The sequence below is a fragment of the Oncorhynchus tshawytscha genome, linkage group LG06 (assembly GCF_018296145.1).
Source record: "Oncorhynchus tshawytscha isolate Ot180627B linkage group LG06, Otsh_v2.0, whole genome shotgun sequence".
Lineage (NCBI taxonomy): Eukaryota > Metazoa > Chordata > Actinopteri > Salmoniformes > Salmonidae > Oncorhynchus > Oncorhynchus tshawytscha.
Window position 1 is genome coordinate 50,522,698 of NC_056434.1, and position 14,763 is coordinate 50,537,460.

A 14,763-nucleotide genomic window follows, 5' to 3' on the forward strand; every position below is an offset into this window, starting at 1 on the left:
ACACCATTCTGTATACATATGGCCCTTCGTTGGACACTGTGTTAACTAACCTCCAAACGAGCTTCATTGCCATACAACACTCCTTCTGTGGCCTCCAACTGCTCTTAAATGCTAGTAAAACTAAATGCATGCTCTTTCACCGATTGCTGCCTGCATGCTCTTCAACCGACCCGCCCGCCCGACTAGCATCACTACTCTGGACGGTTCTGACTTAGAATATGTGGACAAATGCAAAAAACTAGGTGTCTGGTTAGACTGTAAACTCTCCTTCCAGACTCCCATTAAGCATCTCCAATCCAAAATTAAATCTAGAATCGGCATCCTATTTCGCAACAAAGCATCCTTCACTCATGCTGCCAAACATACCCTCGTAAAACTATCCTACCGATCCTTGACTTCAATGACGTCAATGTCATTTACAAAATTGCCTCCAACACTCTACTCAGACTGCATCCAATTTGCTATCACAGTGCCATCTGTTATGTCACCAAATCACCATATACTACCCACCACTGCGACCTGTATGCTCTCGTTGGCTGGCCCTCGCTAAATATTCGTCGCCAAACCCACTGGCTCCAGGTCATCTATAAGTCTTTGCAAGGTAAAGCCCCATAGCATCACCCACCCATAGCACGAGCTCCAGCAGGTATATTTCACTGGTTATCCCCAAAGCCAACACCTACTTTGGCCGCCGTTCCTTCCAGTTCTCTGCTGCCAACAACGAACAAATTGTAAAAATCACTGAAGCTGGAGACTTATATCTCCCTCTCTAACTTTAAGCATCAGCTGTCAGAGCAGCTTACCAATCATTGTACCTGTACACAGCCCATCTCTAAATAGCACACCCAACTACCTCAACCCCATATTGTTATTTTTTTGTTGTTGCTCTTTTGCACCCCAGTATCTCTACTTGCACATCATCATCTGCACATCTACAGTGGGGCAAAAAAGTATTTAGTCAGCCACCAATTGTGCAAGTTCTCCCACTTAAAAAGATGAGAGAGGCCTGTAATTTTCATCATAGGTACACTTCAACTATGACAGACAAAATGAGAAGAAAAAAAATCCAGAAAATCACATTGTAGGATTTTTAATGAATTTATTTGCAAATTATGGTGGAAAATAAGGATTTGGTCACCTACAAACAAGTAAGATTTCTGGCTCTCACAGACCTGTAACTTCTTCTTTAAGGGGCTCCTCTGTACTCCACTCGTTACCTGTATTAATGGCACATGTTTGAACTTGTTATCAGTATAAAAGACACCTGTCCACAACCTCAAACAGTCACACTCCAAACTCCACTATGGCCAAGACCAAAGAGCTGTCAAAGGACACCAGAAATAAAATTGTAGACCTGCACCAGGCTGGGAAGACGGAATCTGCAATAGGTAAACAGCTTGGTTTGAAGAAATCAACTGTGGGAGCAATTATTAGGAAATGGAAGACATCCAAGACCACTGATAATCTCCCTCGATCTGGGGCTCCACACAAGATCTCACCCTGTGGGGTCAAAATGATCACAAGAACGGTGAGCAAAAATCCCAGAACCACACGGGGGGACCTAGTGAATGACCTGCAGAGAGCTGGGATCAAAGTAACAAAGCCTACTATCAGTAACACACTACGCCAGGGACTCAAATCCTGCAGTGCCAGACGTGTCCCCCTGCTTAAGCCAGTACATGTCCAGGGCCATCTGAAGTTTGCTAGAGAGCATTTGGATGATCCAGAAGAAGATTGGGAGAATGTCATGTGGTCAGATGAAACCAAAATATAACTTTTTGGTAAAAACTCAACTCGTCGTGTTTGGAGGACAAAGAATGCTGAGTTGCATCCAAAGAACACCATACCTACTGTGAAGCATGGGGGTGGAAACATCATGCTTTGGGGCTGTTTTTCTGCAAAGGGACCAGGACGACTGATCCATGTAAAGGAAAGAATGACTGGGGCCATGTATCGTGAGATTTTGAGTGAAAACCTCCTTCCATCAGCAAGGGCATTGAAGATGAAACGTGGCTGGGTCTTTCAGCATGACAATGATCCCAAACACACTGCCCGGGCAACGAAGGAGGGGCTTCGTAAGAAGCATTTCAAGGTCCTGGAGTGGCCTAGCCAGTCTCCAGATCTCAACCCCATAGAAAATCTTTGGAGGGAGTTGAAAGTCTGTGTTGCCCAGCAACAGCCCCAAAACATCACTGCTCTAGAGGAGATCTGCATGGAGGAATGGGCCAAAATACCAGCAACCGTGTGTGAAAACGTTGTGAAGACTTACAGAAAACGTTTGACCTCTGCTGTCATTGCCCACAAAGGGTATATAACAAAGTATTGAGATAAACTTTTGTTATTGACCAAATACTTATTTTCCACCATAATTTGCAAAAAAAATTCATTAGAAATCCTACAATGTTATTTCGCCACTATGACCTATTTATTGCCTTACCTCCCTAATCTTACTACACCTTACTACATTTGCACACACACACATGTACATAGATTTTTCTATTGTGTTATTGACTGTATGTTTGTTTATCCCATGTGTCTCTCTGTGGTGTTTTTGTTGCACTGCTTTGCTTTATCTTGGCCAGGTCACAGTTGTAAATTAGAACTTGTTCTCAGCTGGCACATCACTTGTTAAGGGGTACTGTGCACACACACGATTGCTCCTCCACAAACCTTTAATAAGGTCAGTTGTAGGATCTTCATTTGGTCTGTATTGTAGCAGCAAAATAATCCTGCAGCAACAGGATTTGAATCCATGATGTTGCTTGATTGGTGCTTAGGCTATTAGCAGGTCAAAATAAGGTTGCATGAAAAGTGTAATACTGCTAATATAAATGTATGCTACACTTTTAGAAAGAAAGAGTTCCAACAGGGTTCTTCTGTTGTCCCCATAGGAGAACTTTTTTTGGTTCCATGGAGAACCATTTTTGTTTCCAGGTTGAAACCTTTTGGGTTCCATGTATAACCCTCTGTGGAAAGGGTTCCACATGGGACCCAAAAAGGTTTTACCTGGAACCAAAAAGGGTTCTTCAAAGGGTTCTCCTATGAGGACAGCCAAAGAACCCTTTTAGGTTCGCAGGGTAAGTCTCGGCAACAAAATTGATCAAATTAAGATCCTATCTATACACAACTACATTTTGATCCAAGACTGGCTCTATCAAAAGCTCTAATTTTGTCCAGGAGGGGTCTGTATGCTTTGCTATGTGATGGTGGGAACAGGAGACATAATGCAGTCTCACAGACTAGTTGTTGCATTCCAAAATCATTCTCGGTCCGATTACTCACAGACATACAGCCTTTTGATAGCAACGACTCCACCATGTCTTGAGTTGTAGGAAATGTCAATTCCTCATGTTTTGGGTAGTGTGACATCTGTGTTTTGACGTGCAGAACACAGCACAGAGGCACGTCAAGTCCAAGGTACTTTGACAAGACGTTACACAAAGTCCAATGATCTGTATCACAACCAATAACAAAATGCTGGCTCTGAAATGGAAGGGAAAGACATCTTAAGAAGTGACAAAGCTGTTAAGACAGTCAGTGGTTCCAGAGTTCGAGATCCAAGTAAGAGACTGTGTTTTGTTTTATGATTATGCGTCCCTTGTTGCTAACGATGCTTGTCGCAGCTCTATTGGAGACTATATAAACTGAGAAAGCCTGTTAGAGTTGGTTGTTTAGAATTTGAGATCAAAGTTAAAGGCCATTCCTTGCTGCTGGTGATGGTTGCCTTGTCACAGGAGGAGTTGCACATTGAATCAGATATTCTGTGCTGTACCATGAACGATCAGCTCAGTAACCACTGATTCCATGTAAATAAACAACTAACTAACCATGATATCCTTTGGGTCATAACTGGGTAACTGAGTGACAGCAGCATCGAAGTCTTCACAGTGAATCCCTCCTGTGTGGATGTTCATGAACAGACACATTGCAAAATAATATTTGTGTTGGTACTACTTTTCACTTTTATTTTGTCGTTGTGTGCTCGACGTGCTGCGATCACTCCCTGACAGGTTGTCATTGTAAATGTATAATGGTGAAATAAATTAAATCAAATTGAAATGCTTATGTTGAGGGACTTGTTTGTCATGATAATGATGATGTGTTTCTAAAGAATGGTAGCATATTTCTCTCGTGATTTCCCATGGTGTCTTTCCCTCTGTGTCTCGCATAAGTAGCCTTCCGTTCCCAGACGTTGTTTTGATTGAAGTTACTGTAGAGGAGGAGGGATTTGTTTGGAGAGTCCCGTTTATTGTTTACCCAACTGTTATCCAGATGAATGTATTGCTTTCCTTAATGGCACAAGATAAATGCATGCATTTATTTAATTATTTAATTTGGTCACCTTATTTCCCTCTGATGTTTATCCATGTCTCCATGTCATGTACTGTTTGTTGGTCTAGCATAGAAAGGGCCATATGGGCAAAGTGTTGGACACTCAGATGTATTTGCTCTTAACAAACCTTAAACTTACATTGTATTGTTTCAAAAATTAAATGTTGATTTTTATGAAATGAATCTGCTCTGTTTATTTCAGACTAAAACTCCAGGTGTGGGTTTTGTGAAGATCCACGCTCCATGGCATGTGCTCTGTCGAGAGGCAGAGTTTATGAAGCTCAAGATGCCCACGAAAAAAGTATGTTAACTGTTGAATGACATGTAAAGGTTACCAGCTGTCAAGTCCTTGCTTCCTCCATCCTTGTTTTTCTCCTTTGGACCTCCTCCTCCAATGAGATTTGAGAGGGAGACGAGGAATCAGAGGAAACGAGGACTGAGGAAGCAAGTCTTTGACAACTAGTAACCTTTTCAGACACAGACTTCCTGCTAGTCATTGTTATCACCGATGATCCGTTCTATAGTGCCATGGTTAAACTCCTGGTGGTTTTCTTCTAGGTATATGAAGTGAAGCAGTGCAGTGGTGTTGGGGCGAAGATCAACACATTGGTAAACAAAGCCACTGAACCACTTCACCCCAACGTGGAAGAGAACAGGGGACAACACGTTAAGCATCTCTCCTACGCCTTTTCCAGAGAAAAACAACACTTGTGAGTTTACACTGTATGTCTTATGGTGATATGCAATGTACAAGGCTGTATAGACTGTGTGCATGTACGGTAACATATGGACTTCGATTCCTGCTCCAATCCATCTTGGTTTCAAGGACATTTAATGCACTTTTAATGTATACGTGTATTGGCATATGATATGGCATGTGTTGGCATATGCCTGTTGGCACACATCGAAAGGACAGGCAAGAGAAACAGCTAAAGGCTTGTATACGTGAGTATATAGGTATTACGATTATATATGCAAGATTGTTCTCTAAAGCCCCAATTGCCGCTCCTATCCATCTGTGTTTAATGAGCATTTCATCAACTTCCTCAAATGGACCACTGTAGCAGCATATGGTATAACATGTGGCATACCTATTGCCACACACTGAAGGCCGAACAGAAAAATAGCTAAAGGCCTGAAGGTTTGAGGGCTTGAACAACGAGAGACTATCAATATTAACTGTGACACAGTTTAGGAAGAGCAAAAAAACAAAAAGGCTAGTTATAAATAGTAGCCTAGCAGTTAGGAGCGTCGGGTCAGTAACCGAATGGTTGCTAGGTTGAATCCCAGAGCTGACTAGGGGAAAAATCTGTTGATGTGGTCTTGAGCAAGGCACTTCACCCTAATTGCTCCTGTAAATCGCTCTGGAGAAGAGTGTCTGCCAAATGACAATAAACGTAAAGATATGGTATGGTAAACAATTTCCTGAAAAGATGGTGTTACTCTACTGAGAGCTGAAATTCAACCCATTATTCTGTAACTCTTCCAGGAAAGCATTACCAGGAAGGACAGACATACCAGCTCACACATGATCTAGCCCAGAAGCAGAAGTCAAATAAACATGATGTTGATGTTTTGTTTAATGTTAAAAAAAAAAGTTTAAAAAAAAAAAAGTCTTGTCAGCTTTTACTCTTACTCAAACAACACACAACAGTATTTGTCTAAGGGCATAAGCTATAAACAGGGTTATTTCTGCCTGCGTTTGTTGTTGATTTGTTTTGTCTAGAGATTGGGTGGGAGTCTATCTCGAGCTGCTGGCCTAATGCTGGAGTCTATGCTATTCCATCCATGCTCTCTGTTCATCTGATGTAGCTGTACCTATGCTAACCAAAAGAATCTCCCATGGGTTATCTATTACAGGTCTGCAAGACCTTTAAAGACCTTTAGGCCCTCTAGTCCCTGGATGGGCAAGCCTGGTCCCAGATCTGTTGCTGCGGTCTTGCCAACTCCACGTCGCGTGACAATAGCCATGGGAGTTGGCAAGACAGTAGGAAGAGATCTGGGACCAGGCTTTCTCCGGGGTGCCTAACCACTGACATCCTCTCTATAATTGGTTTCATTCCACGTCTGTGTGTAAAGCACTTCTGGGAAGGTCTTTATTGTGTGCTGGTACAACAGTAGGAAAGAGTGTCTCTCTTTTTATAATGTGGGTATATGACTTCAAAGACCAACTGCCTGTATGTCCCCAGTTAACACAACGGTCTCTGTGCGTTTTCTGTAACAGGTTTGATTTGTCAGACAGAGACTCCTTCTTTGACAGTAAAACAAGAGCTTCAATAGTAAGTGTTTCTTCATTGTGTCGGCCAAATCCTCCATTACAGTAGACTCTAGACTGCAGTCATTATGACCGTTGGTTAGATGTTCCCAGTGTATTGGAAACGTAATAGGAATGTGCTGTTCTGTATTCACTTATTCTTCACTTCTTATCTTATCAGGTTTTTGAAGTATTGAAACGTACAAAATGCACAAAGGCTAAGTATAGTATGGGTAAGTCATAACAGTCTGCCTTGTTTTATATACCCGTCGTCTAGGAGGGGTTCTCCCGTCACTGGTTAGTTGGAGTGTTATATCTGTGCTTATGTAGTACATATGTATCATGCACAAGAATGCAGTAAGTATGCAGAATGTTCCTTTTGTGTGTGTGTGTGTGTGTGTGTGTGTGTGTGTGTGTGTGTGTGTGTGTGTGTGTGTGTGTGTGTGTGTGTGTGTGTGTGTGTGTGTGTGTGTGTGTGTGTGTGTGTGTGTGTGTGTGTGTGTGTGTGTGTTTTAGAACCTATATGCCTGAACAAAATGCTGATTCTCAAATGGTCCTTTAGACTGAAATGGTACCTCTGAGTTGTCACTAGTACCCGAGGTGCAACCCCTTTTAAGGGCATTTGTTCATGTACTTGGATATGCCAAAAGCAGTGACTAAAGATCAACAGAATGACCTGCTATTTCATTTGGATTTGAAACGTTTTTTTTTTCTGCCTGTAGGGATCACCAGCCTGCTAGGTAGTGGAGTCTACACAGCTGCCTATCCACTACATGATGTGAGTACTCATTGCAATCAGCATGTGTGTTTACAATAAAACTAGATTGTACAATTTGTATCTGAAATGTGTCTTTTTGCAGTATTATGTTATTCCCAACCACCTGGACATCACATGTGTTGCTGTTTTAATGACTTTTGAGACATCAGCCTCAGCAGTCAATTCAACTCTTGAGTGCTGACTATACGATACATTTAACTTCCAACTTGACTGTCTTTGGATATGATTCTTAATATTTTAATAGGTGTTGTTGAGTCCAGTCAAATAGGTCATGCGTTACAGGCCTAGGCTTGCAGTAAATTGAGGTACAGTGGAGTCCGACATTATTGACACCCTTGATAAAGATGAGCAAAAATGACTGTATAAAATAAATTATTCAAATACTGAGCAATATTGTACAAAAGAATTATACTAATACAATTTCTCAGAGAAATACATTTTTTTTAAACGTATTAAACAAAATATATCTCAAAATGCTAACGGTCAAACTTATTGACACCCCTAAAGATTCTTATAAATAAAGTAGTCAAAATGTTGAATTTGGTCCCATATTCCTAGCATGCAATGACTACAGCTTGTGACTCTACAAACTTGTTGAATGCATTTGCAGTTATTTTTCGTTGAGTCAGATTATTTTGTGCCCAATAGAAATTAATGGTTAATAATGTATTGTGTCATTTTGGAGTCACTTTTATTATAAATAAGAATAGAATATGTTTTTAAACACTTCACATTAATGTGGATGCTACCATGATCCTGAATGAATCGTGAATAATGATGAGTGAGAAAGGGTCAAAGATCCCCAAGAAATGCTAACCTCTCACTATTACCAATAAAAAGGGAGGTTAGCATGTCTTGGGGGTGTGATCTTTGACCTTCTTTGACCTTTAACTTTCTAATCTGAAACACAACAAAAACGGATGAACTGCAAATGCGTCCAACAAGTTAGTAGAGTCATTGCATACTGGGAATATGGGACCAAATACTACACGTTTGACTACTTTATGTATAAGAATCTTTAGGGGTGTAAATTTTGACCACTACCTTTTTGAGATACACAATTATTACTTGTTAAATCAAATCTCTTTCTCTGAGAAATTGTATTAGTATAACATAATATAATTTCCCCTTTTTTGTTTGGAACAAACAATATAACTCAGTATTTTGAATGATTTGCTCATCTTCATCAAGATGTCAGTGACCCTAATCTGGACGAATCCCAAGACAGAGACGTAACTCTGTTTCATTTGTCGTGCAGGGAGATGTGGATGGTGAAAACGTGGAGCCTAATGATAGGAAGGTGAGTGACATAAACATGACCACACTGAACGAATACATTTTTTTAAATGAGACACTGATGTTAATATACCACACTGCAGCTGTGTTTCTGCTGCTGCGACAATCGATTGGAGTACAGCTGTGTGTGTTTGTGAAAACCTAAAAGCGCCAACATGTTTTTTTCTTAAGTGCCAACAGGGTCTTTAATTTTAAAAAAATATCCCAAATTGGTCATGATTGTAAAAGAGACTCTTTGGTTACATAAATTATTGGTTTTAATCCCACCAAAATAAGCACGTATTTGAAAATGTTCATACATTTATGGTCAAATTTGATATTTAAAAAATATAACTTTTTGTATGTTTTTAAAAATGTTTTTAACAGTTGCTTTGACCAATTTCATCTACAGCAACTTGCCACAAACATGTTTCTGTTTCAGTGTTGATTCTGTGATACTCAGAATCTGAGAAATTGGCAATTGAGCTGACGTACCGGTACAACCTAAGATGGCCGCCAATAGGAGCGTTATAAGCAATGTACAGTAGGTGCCAGTGCCATCAGACTCTAACTTTGCAACTCTATGGGCTCCAATTGCATCTGAAATATGAAACGCTCAGCTTAGTATAACAACATTGACTGGAATATAAATATGTATGGTGGATTTGGAACAGAGTCCAGCACAGAAAAAATATATAAACGTTTTTTTTTTTTAAATAGTATTTGAACCCAGTTTTAGTTTAGAGCAGACTCAAAGGTTTGTTTGGCTTTCCAACAGACATTCCTGTTCTTCAGCACCTTCATATTTTTTGGTCCTCTGTTCTTTAATGGGCTACGTCCTTGAGTTTACACCTCAGATGTCGTATGGAATTGAGGTCTGGACTGTGCTTTGAGGTCTGGAAATTGGCTAGTCAAGAAGAGTGCTTTGTCTTTACCAATCTGGTAAAGGGCATTTATGATGCCCTAAAACATAAGAAAGCAAAAATGCATGATTCTGCCTATAAATGAGTTAGAACAACATGAAAGGTAGGAAATATCCAGCATCTTCATAGCTGTTTAGCTAGGCTGCTGTGTGTGTTAATGGTGGTGTGGTGCTGTATGGGCCATCTGTTGAGTGCTAAAAGGAGGATCCTTGGCATCCCCATCATTGAAAAAGAGAATAACGACATGTAATTGAGGAATTCTCTCTGAATGCAGACGTCTCAAAGTCTCTTATCTTCCTCCCCCTGGGAACGATTACAATAAGCTCAGCTTGGCAACAGAGGGAATCTACATAGCTCCTAGTGTGTGCGTGTGTGCGTGCATGTGTGTGTGTGCTGCCACATCCTCAGCCAGATGCCTTTTCATGTTTCATCACTTATCACCACCACCATCTGTCCCATCCCCACGATAACCAAAAATGTGTCAAACTATCCAACTGTTTACACTCATATAGCTAGCATAATCACGCTGATAAAATCAATGCAAGCATAATATAGTTCACAAAGGATAAGTGTCTCTCAGAAAGGAGAGGAGGAAGAGGGGGGAGGAGGAGGGTAGTTTTGAGTGTTGACAAAACAAGAGAAGAAGCTGCCTGTCTGTAGCCTGTTGATTAACTAGGCTTTGTGGAGAGAAAAGTCTTGTGTGTTATGTTGATATGGCCTCTGCAGTATTTCAGTAGGATGGTTGTGGTGGAAACCCTGCCTGTGGAGGGTGGAGAGACAGAGAGACCCTGCCTGTAGAGGTGAGAAAGTGAGAGAGAAAGAACGGCCTCATCACACTCTTGTGACAGTGGCAGGACATCAGGAGGGGACAGTTCCAACACTCTGAGCCTGCACTGCCACTGGCATGGCCCAGCCAACCTCAGCATGATGTACCTGAGGCAGAGGAGACGAGAGGAGCAAGGGGAGGAAAGCAAAGCCCTGGCACCAAGCGTGTGACACCACACTTCGAAGATGTGGCTAGAATATATATATGAGAGAGAGAGAGAGAGACTCTCTCCCTGAGGCTACTCATTGTTTTCTTCATTAGTTGGATTATCTCTACATGTATTGTCTGAATGTGGTATAAATATGATGGCTTGGTTTCAGAGTACCTTGCCTCACCTATAGTGACACTGAGGTGTTGGGGACGGGAGTGTTAGAAGGAATGTTTGTGTGTTCTGAGACTTGAAAACTGGGTCGCACGCACACAGATCACTTACTGATGTCTGCATGGCTGTGAGATCCACTATGTGACCCGCCCAGGCACAACCCGATACCAGGGGGCCTCGTCCATGAGGGAATATACAATTTGAGATTCTTCAAATAGCCACCTTACGCCTTGATGACAGCTTTGCACAATCTTGGTGTTCTCTTAACCAGTTCACGAGGCAGTCACCTGGAATGCATTTAAATTAACAGGCGTGCCTTGTTAAAAGTTCATTTTATTTATTGATTTCCTTCTTAATGCGTTTGAGCCAATCAGTTTTGTTGTGACAAGGTAGGGGTACAGGAGATAGCCTTATTTGGTAAAAGTGCTATGATGAAACTGGCTCTCGTGAGGACCGCCACAGGAATGGAAGACCCAGAGTTACCTTTGCTGCAGAGGACAAGTTCATTAGAGTTACCAGCCTCAGAAATTGCAGCCTAAATAAATGCCTCACAGAGTTCAAGTAACAGACACATTTCAACATCAACTGTTCAGAGGAGACTGTGTGAATGAGACCTTCATGGTTGAATTGCTGCAAAGAAACCACTACTAAAGGACACCAATAAGGAGAAGAGACTTGCTTGGGCCAAGAAACATGAGTAATGTACATTAAACCGGTGGAAATTTGTCCTTTGGTCTGGAGTCCAAATTAGAGATTTTGGTTCCAGCAGTCGTGTCTTTGTGAGATGCGGTGTGGGTGAACGGATGATCTCCGCATGTGTATTTCCCAACGTAAAGCATGTGGGGGCGCTTTGCGGGTGACACTGTGTGTGATTTATTTAGAATTCAAGACACACTTAACCAGCATGGCTACCACAGCATTCTGCAGCGATATGCCATACCATCTGGTTTGGGCTTAGTGGGACTATCATTTGTTTTTCAAAAGGACAATGACCCAACACACCTCCAGGCTGTTTAAGGGATATTTTACCAAGAAGAAGAGTGATGGAGTGCTGCATCAGATGACATGGCCTCCACAATCCCCCGACGTCAACAAAATTGAGATGTTTGGGATGAGTCGGACTGCAGAGTGAAGGAAAAGCAGCCAACAAGTGCTCAGCATATGTGGGAACTCCTTCAAGACTGTTGGAAAAGCATTCCAGTTGAAGCTGTTTGAAAGAATGCCAAGAGTGTGCAAAGCTGTCATCAAAGCAAAGGGTGGCTATTTGAAGAATCTCAAATATAAAATCTATTTTGATTTGTTTAACACTTGTTTTGGTGAGGGGGGGGGGCTGAGAAACAGAGGAGGTCTTTGGGGGACAGCATGTCTTCTTTACTCTAAAGACAGCCTCTCAGATTTACTTCAAGAGAACCATTGTTTTTGGCGGGGTTAAAATGATCAAGAATACATAAGAGGCTAGACGAGATTATGAATTAGACGAAGATGAATGAGACGTGACGGAGTCAAAAATAAATCAGTCTTTCAGGAGTAGATAAGGACATTGTTACGCTAGGATTTTCAGCTTCACAGTTCTACTCTAGCACTTGATAAAAGCAGTCACTCAGCGAAACACCAGCATGAAGGGTGTTGATCAGAGACACAGTGGTGTCATGGAGAGGAGAGGGAGGACTGTAACATACAGTAACTGTGGTTGATGGAAGGAACACACAGCCTGTGTCCCCAACCCCCCAATACTGTAGACTGTGTTCCAACTCCACCAGTCACAACGTTCCATACTCCCAGTCTCTCCACCCTGTTCCTCACCACCTCACCCCTCCCCCTCTCTGCCTCGCCTACTCCTTGAGCCCTCCCAACTCTCACCTCCCCCTTAACAACCTCACTCATCTGTACTTTACCACGGTAGCACTGTCTCTCTATTCGTCCCCCATGTCATCTGTTGTCAGTTGAAGGAAGAAAAAGGAGCTGGCTTCAAATGCCTTTCACGCTCTCGCACCATCTCTCACCCGTTGGCCCGCGGGTCTCTAACTGCAGCTCATGTTAGCCCTCTGAAGTCAAAAGACCCATTCACAGTTCTCACACACTCTCTCCAGCGATCATGCTTAGAGCTGAGACAGATATACTTGTCAGTGAGAGTCATAGGGAAGATGGGTCCAATGCTGAAAGATTGAAGTGAATGCATGTTGGTTTGAAAGCAATATCTCTGACGGGGGACTAACAGCCAAAACATTTCCTCTACACTTGTTTGCCTCTTGAATGAAGAGATCAAGCAAAAAAAAAACTACTTTTAAACTCTCTTTTGAGTGTGGACCCTCTAATGCATGTGATGGTTTCAAAGTAATCCATTGCGTTGTTCTTTGTTTCAGCTCTTGTATGAGGAGTGGGCGAGTTACAGTGTATTTTACAAATACCAGCCTATCGGGCTAGTCAGGTGAGTTAAAGTTTCAAATTCTGAACCGGATCTTGAAAGCTTAGATTGCTCTGTTCTTCCTCAATCTCTGTCTGGTTAATGTCTGTTCAGATCGAAACGTCACAATATGTTTTAATCTACATGTAAAAAATATATAAAAAATCGGAATGGAGAAAGTGTTGGACCTTACTTTCTAATGCAGCGTGTTGTTCATCATGCAGGAAGTCCTTTATACGTGCTCTATTCTACTCTATTCTATCCAAAAGCTGAGATTGTTCTGTTCTTCCCATGCAGGAAGTACTTTGGGGAGAAGATAGGGCTGTACTTTGCTTGGCTGGGGCTGTACACCCAGATGCTGATCCCTGCTTCTCTAGTGGGAGTCATCGTGTTCCTGTACGGCTGTGCCACTGTAGACAACAACATTCCCAGGTTAACATCATAAGGCCCCATACACAGCTTGTCAGAAAACCAAGGAAATAGTCATAGGTTCTAGCCGACAGAATCATAGGGCATGTCTACGTGAGGTTACGATACACACAATTCATTCACTGTGTGCAAGGGGCCGAGAACCATTGAAACCAAATGGAAAGCCCATAAAGTGTCCTCCGGAGACATAGCTCAAGTAGAGGTATGACCTCACATCCTAATCAGACATCCAATTGAATCGCTTCAAATATTGTGACAGACAGACAGCTTTAGGCTGTAGAGTGGTAAACAGTGGGATGGTGACACACAGTAGAGAGGAACTGTGCCATGGTAACTGACAAGTGCTCAACTTCAAGCCTTGGCCAAAGATAGAACAAACAGACATGTAAACGATTTTGTATTCAATCATCTTCACTTCCTGCTAGCATAAATAATGCAGTTGAATAAAGCATTGACAAGATAGACCAGGTCACTTCCTACTGCCTGCTGCCTTAAGCTTAGTCTTGGTTTGGCAGTTCAGAACAATAAAAAGGAAACAAGGAAACGTGTTCCTCCGGAGACAAGAAGGGGTGATTTCTAACGACCAACATCTGGTTGATGTTAGAATAGACGACAAGGCTTCATCCCTGGCTAACGTCTCTGGTCTCAGTCAGGATAGTTCCACACTGCTCTCTGTGTCTCAATTCTCTGCCACTAGAGTTCACAGGAACTGAACATACTTAGACTTAGCCTCGAGCTCCAGCGTTCTACTGTGTTGAGAGCCTGGCTCGTGAGACTAGAGCCAGCTAAACTACACAATCCAGATCCCTGACATTATTGTGTAAATATTTTCATCAATAGTCGCTTCAGCGAACTCTGGGCATGTGTACATTCACCATATTTACGATGATTTATTCAATACTCACTATAATATTATAATACTGTATATTAGATCTATAGAAGTCAAAAGTCCCTATAGCTTGCAGTGGTTCTCCTAGGATTTCTTTCAACGGTGGTGGACAAGGTAGCGAGGGATGGGGATTGGATGTTGTAGAACGACTATGAGAAGGTCACTTCTGGTGATATTGTTTTAAAGGCATTCCACTCCAAAATGCACAAAAATGTATGTTACTGTATGTTGACACCATCTGAAATGTAACTACCGCGTGCCACTGCACTGTGCTCTGTTTGTTACAAATATATGATGTAACTTGTCACTGATCTTAAAGGGATAACGCAAG

General features: G+C 41.9%; 1 protein-coding gene across 8 annotated transcripts in view; it reads left to right on the forward strand.

Moving 5' to 3' along the window:
- LOC112252674 (anoctamin-1) overlaps nt 1–14,763 on the forward strand; it is a 66,947-nt gene that overhangs the window by 22,507 nt on the left and 29,677 nt on the right. For all 8 annotated transcript variants that reach the window (XM_024424120.2, XM_024424123.2, XM_042323344.1 and 5 more), the window contains 8 exons: nt 4,535–4,633; nt 4,891–5,042; nt 6,557–6,611; nt 6,768–6,819; nt 7,309–7,364; nt 8,623–8,664; nt 13,074–13,138; nt 13,412–13,546. In XM_024424120.2, coding sequence (XP_024279888.2) covers nt 4,535–4,633; nt 4,891–5,042; nt 6,557–6,611; nt 6,768–6,819; nt 7,309–7,364; nt 8,623–8,664; nt 13,074–13,138; nt 13,412–13,546 — 656 coding nt within the window. The remainder of the gene's footprint in view (nt 1–4,534; nt 4,634–4,890; nt 5,043–6,556; nt 6,612–6,767; nt 6,820–7,308; nt 7,365–8,622; nt 8,665–13,073; nt 13,139–13,411; nt 13,547–14,763) is intronic.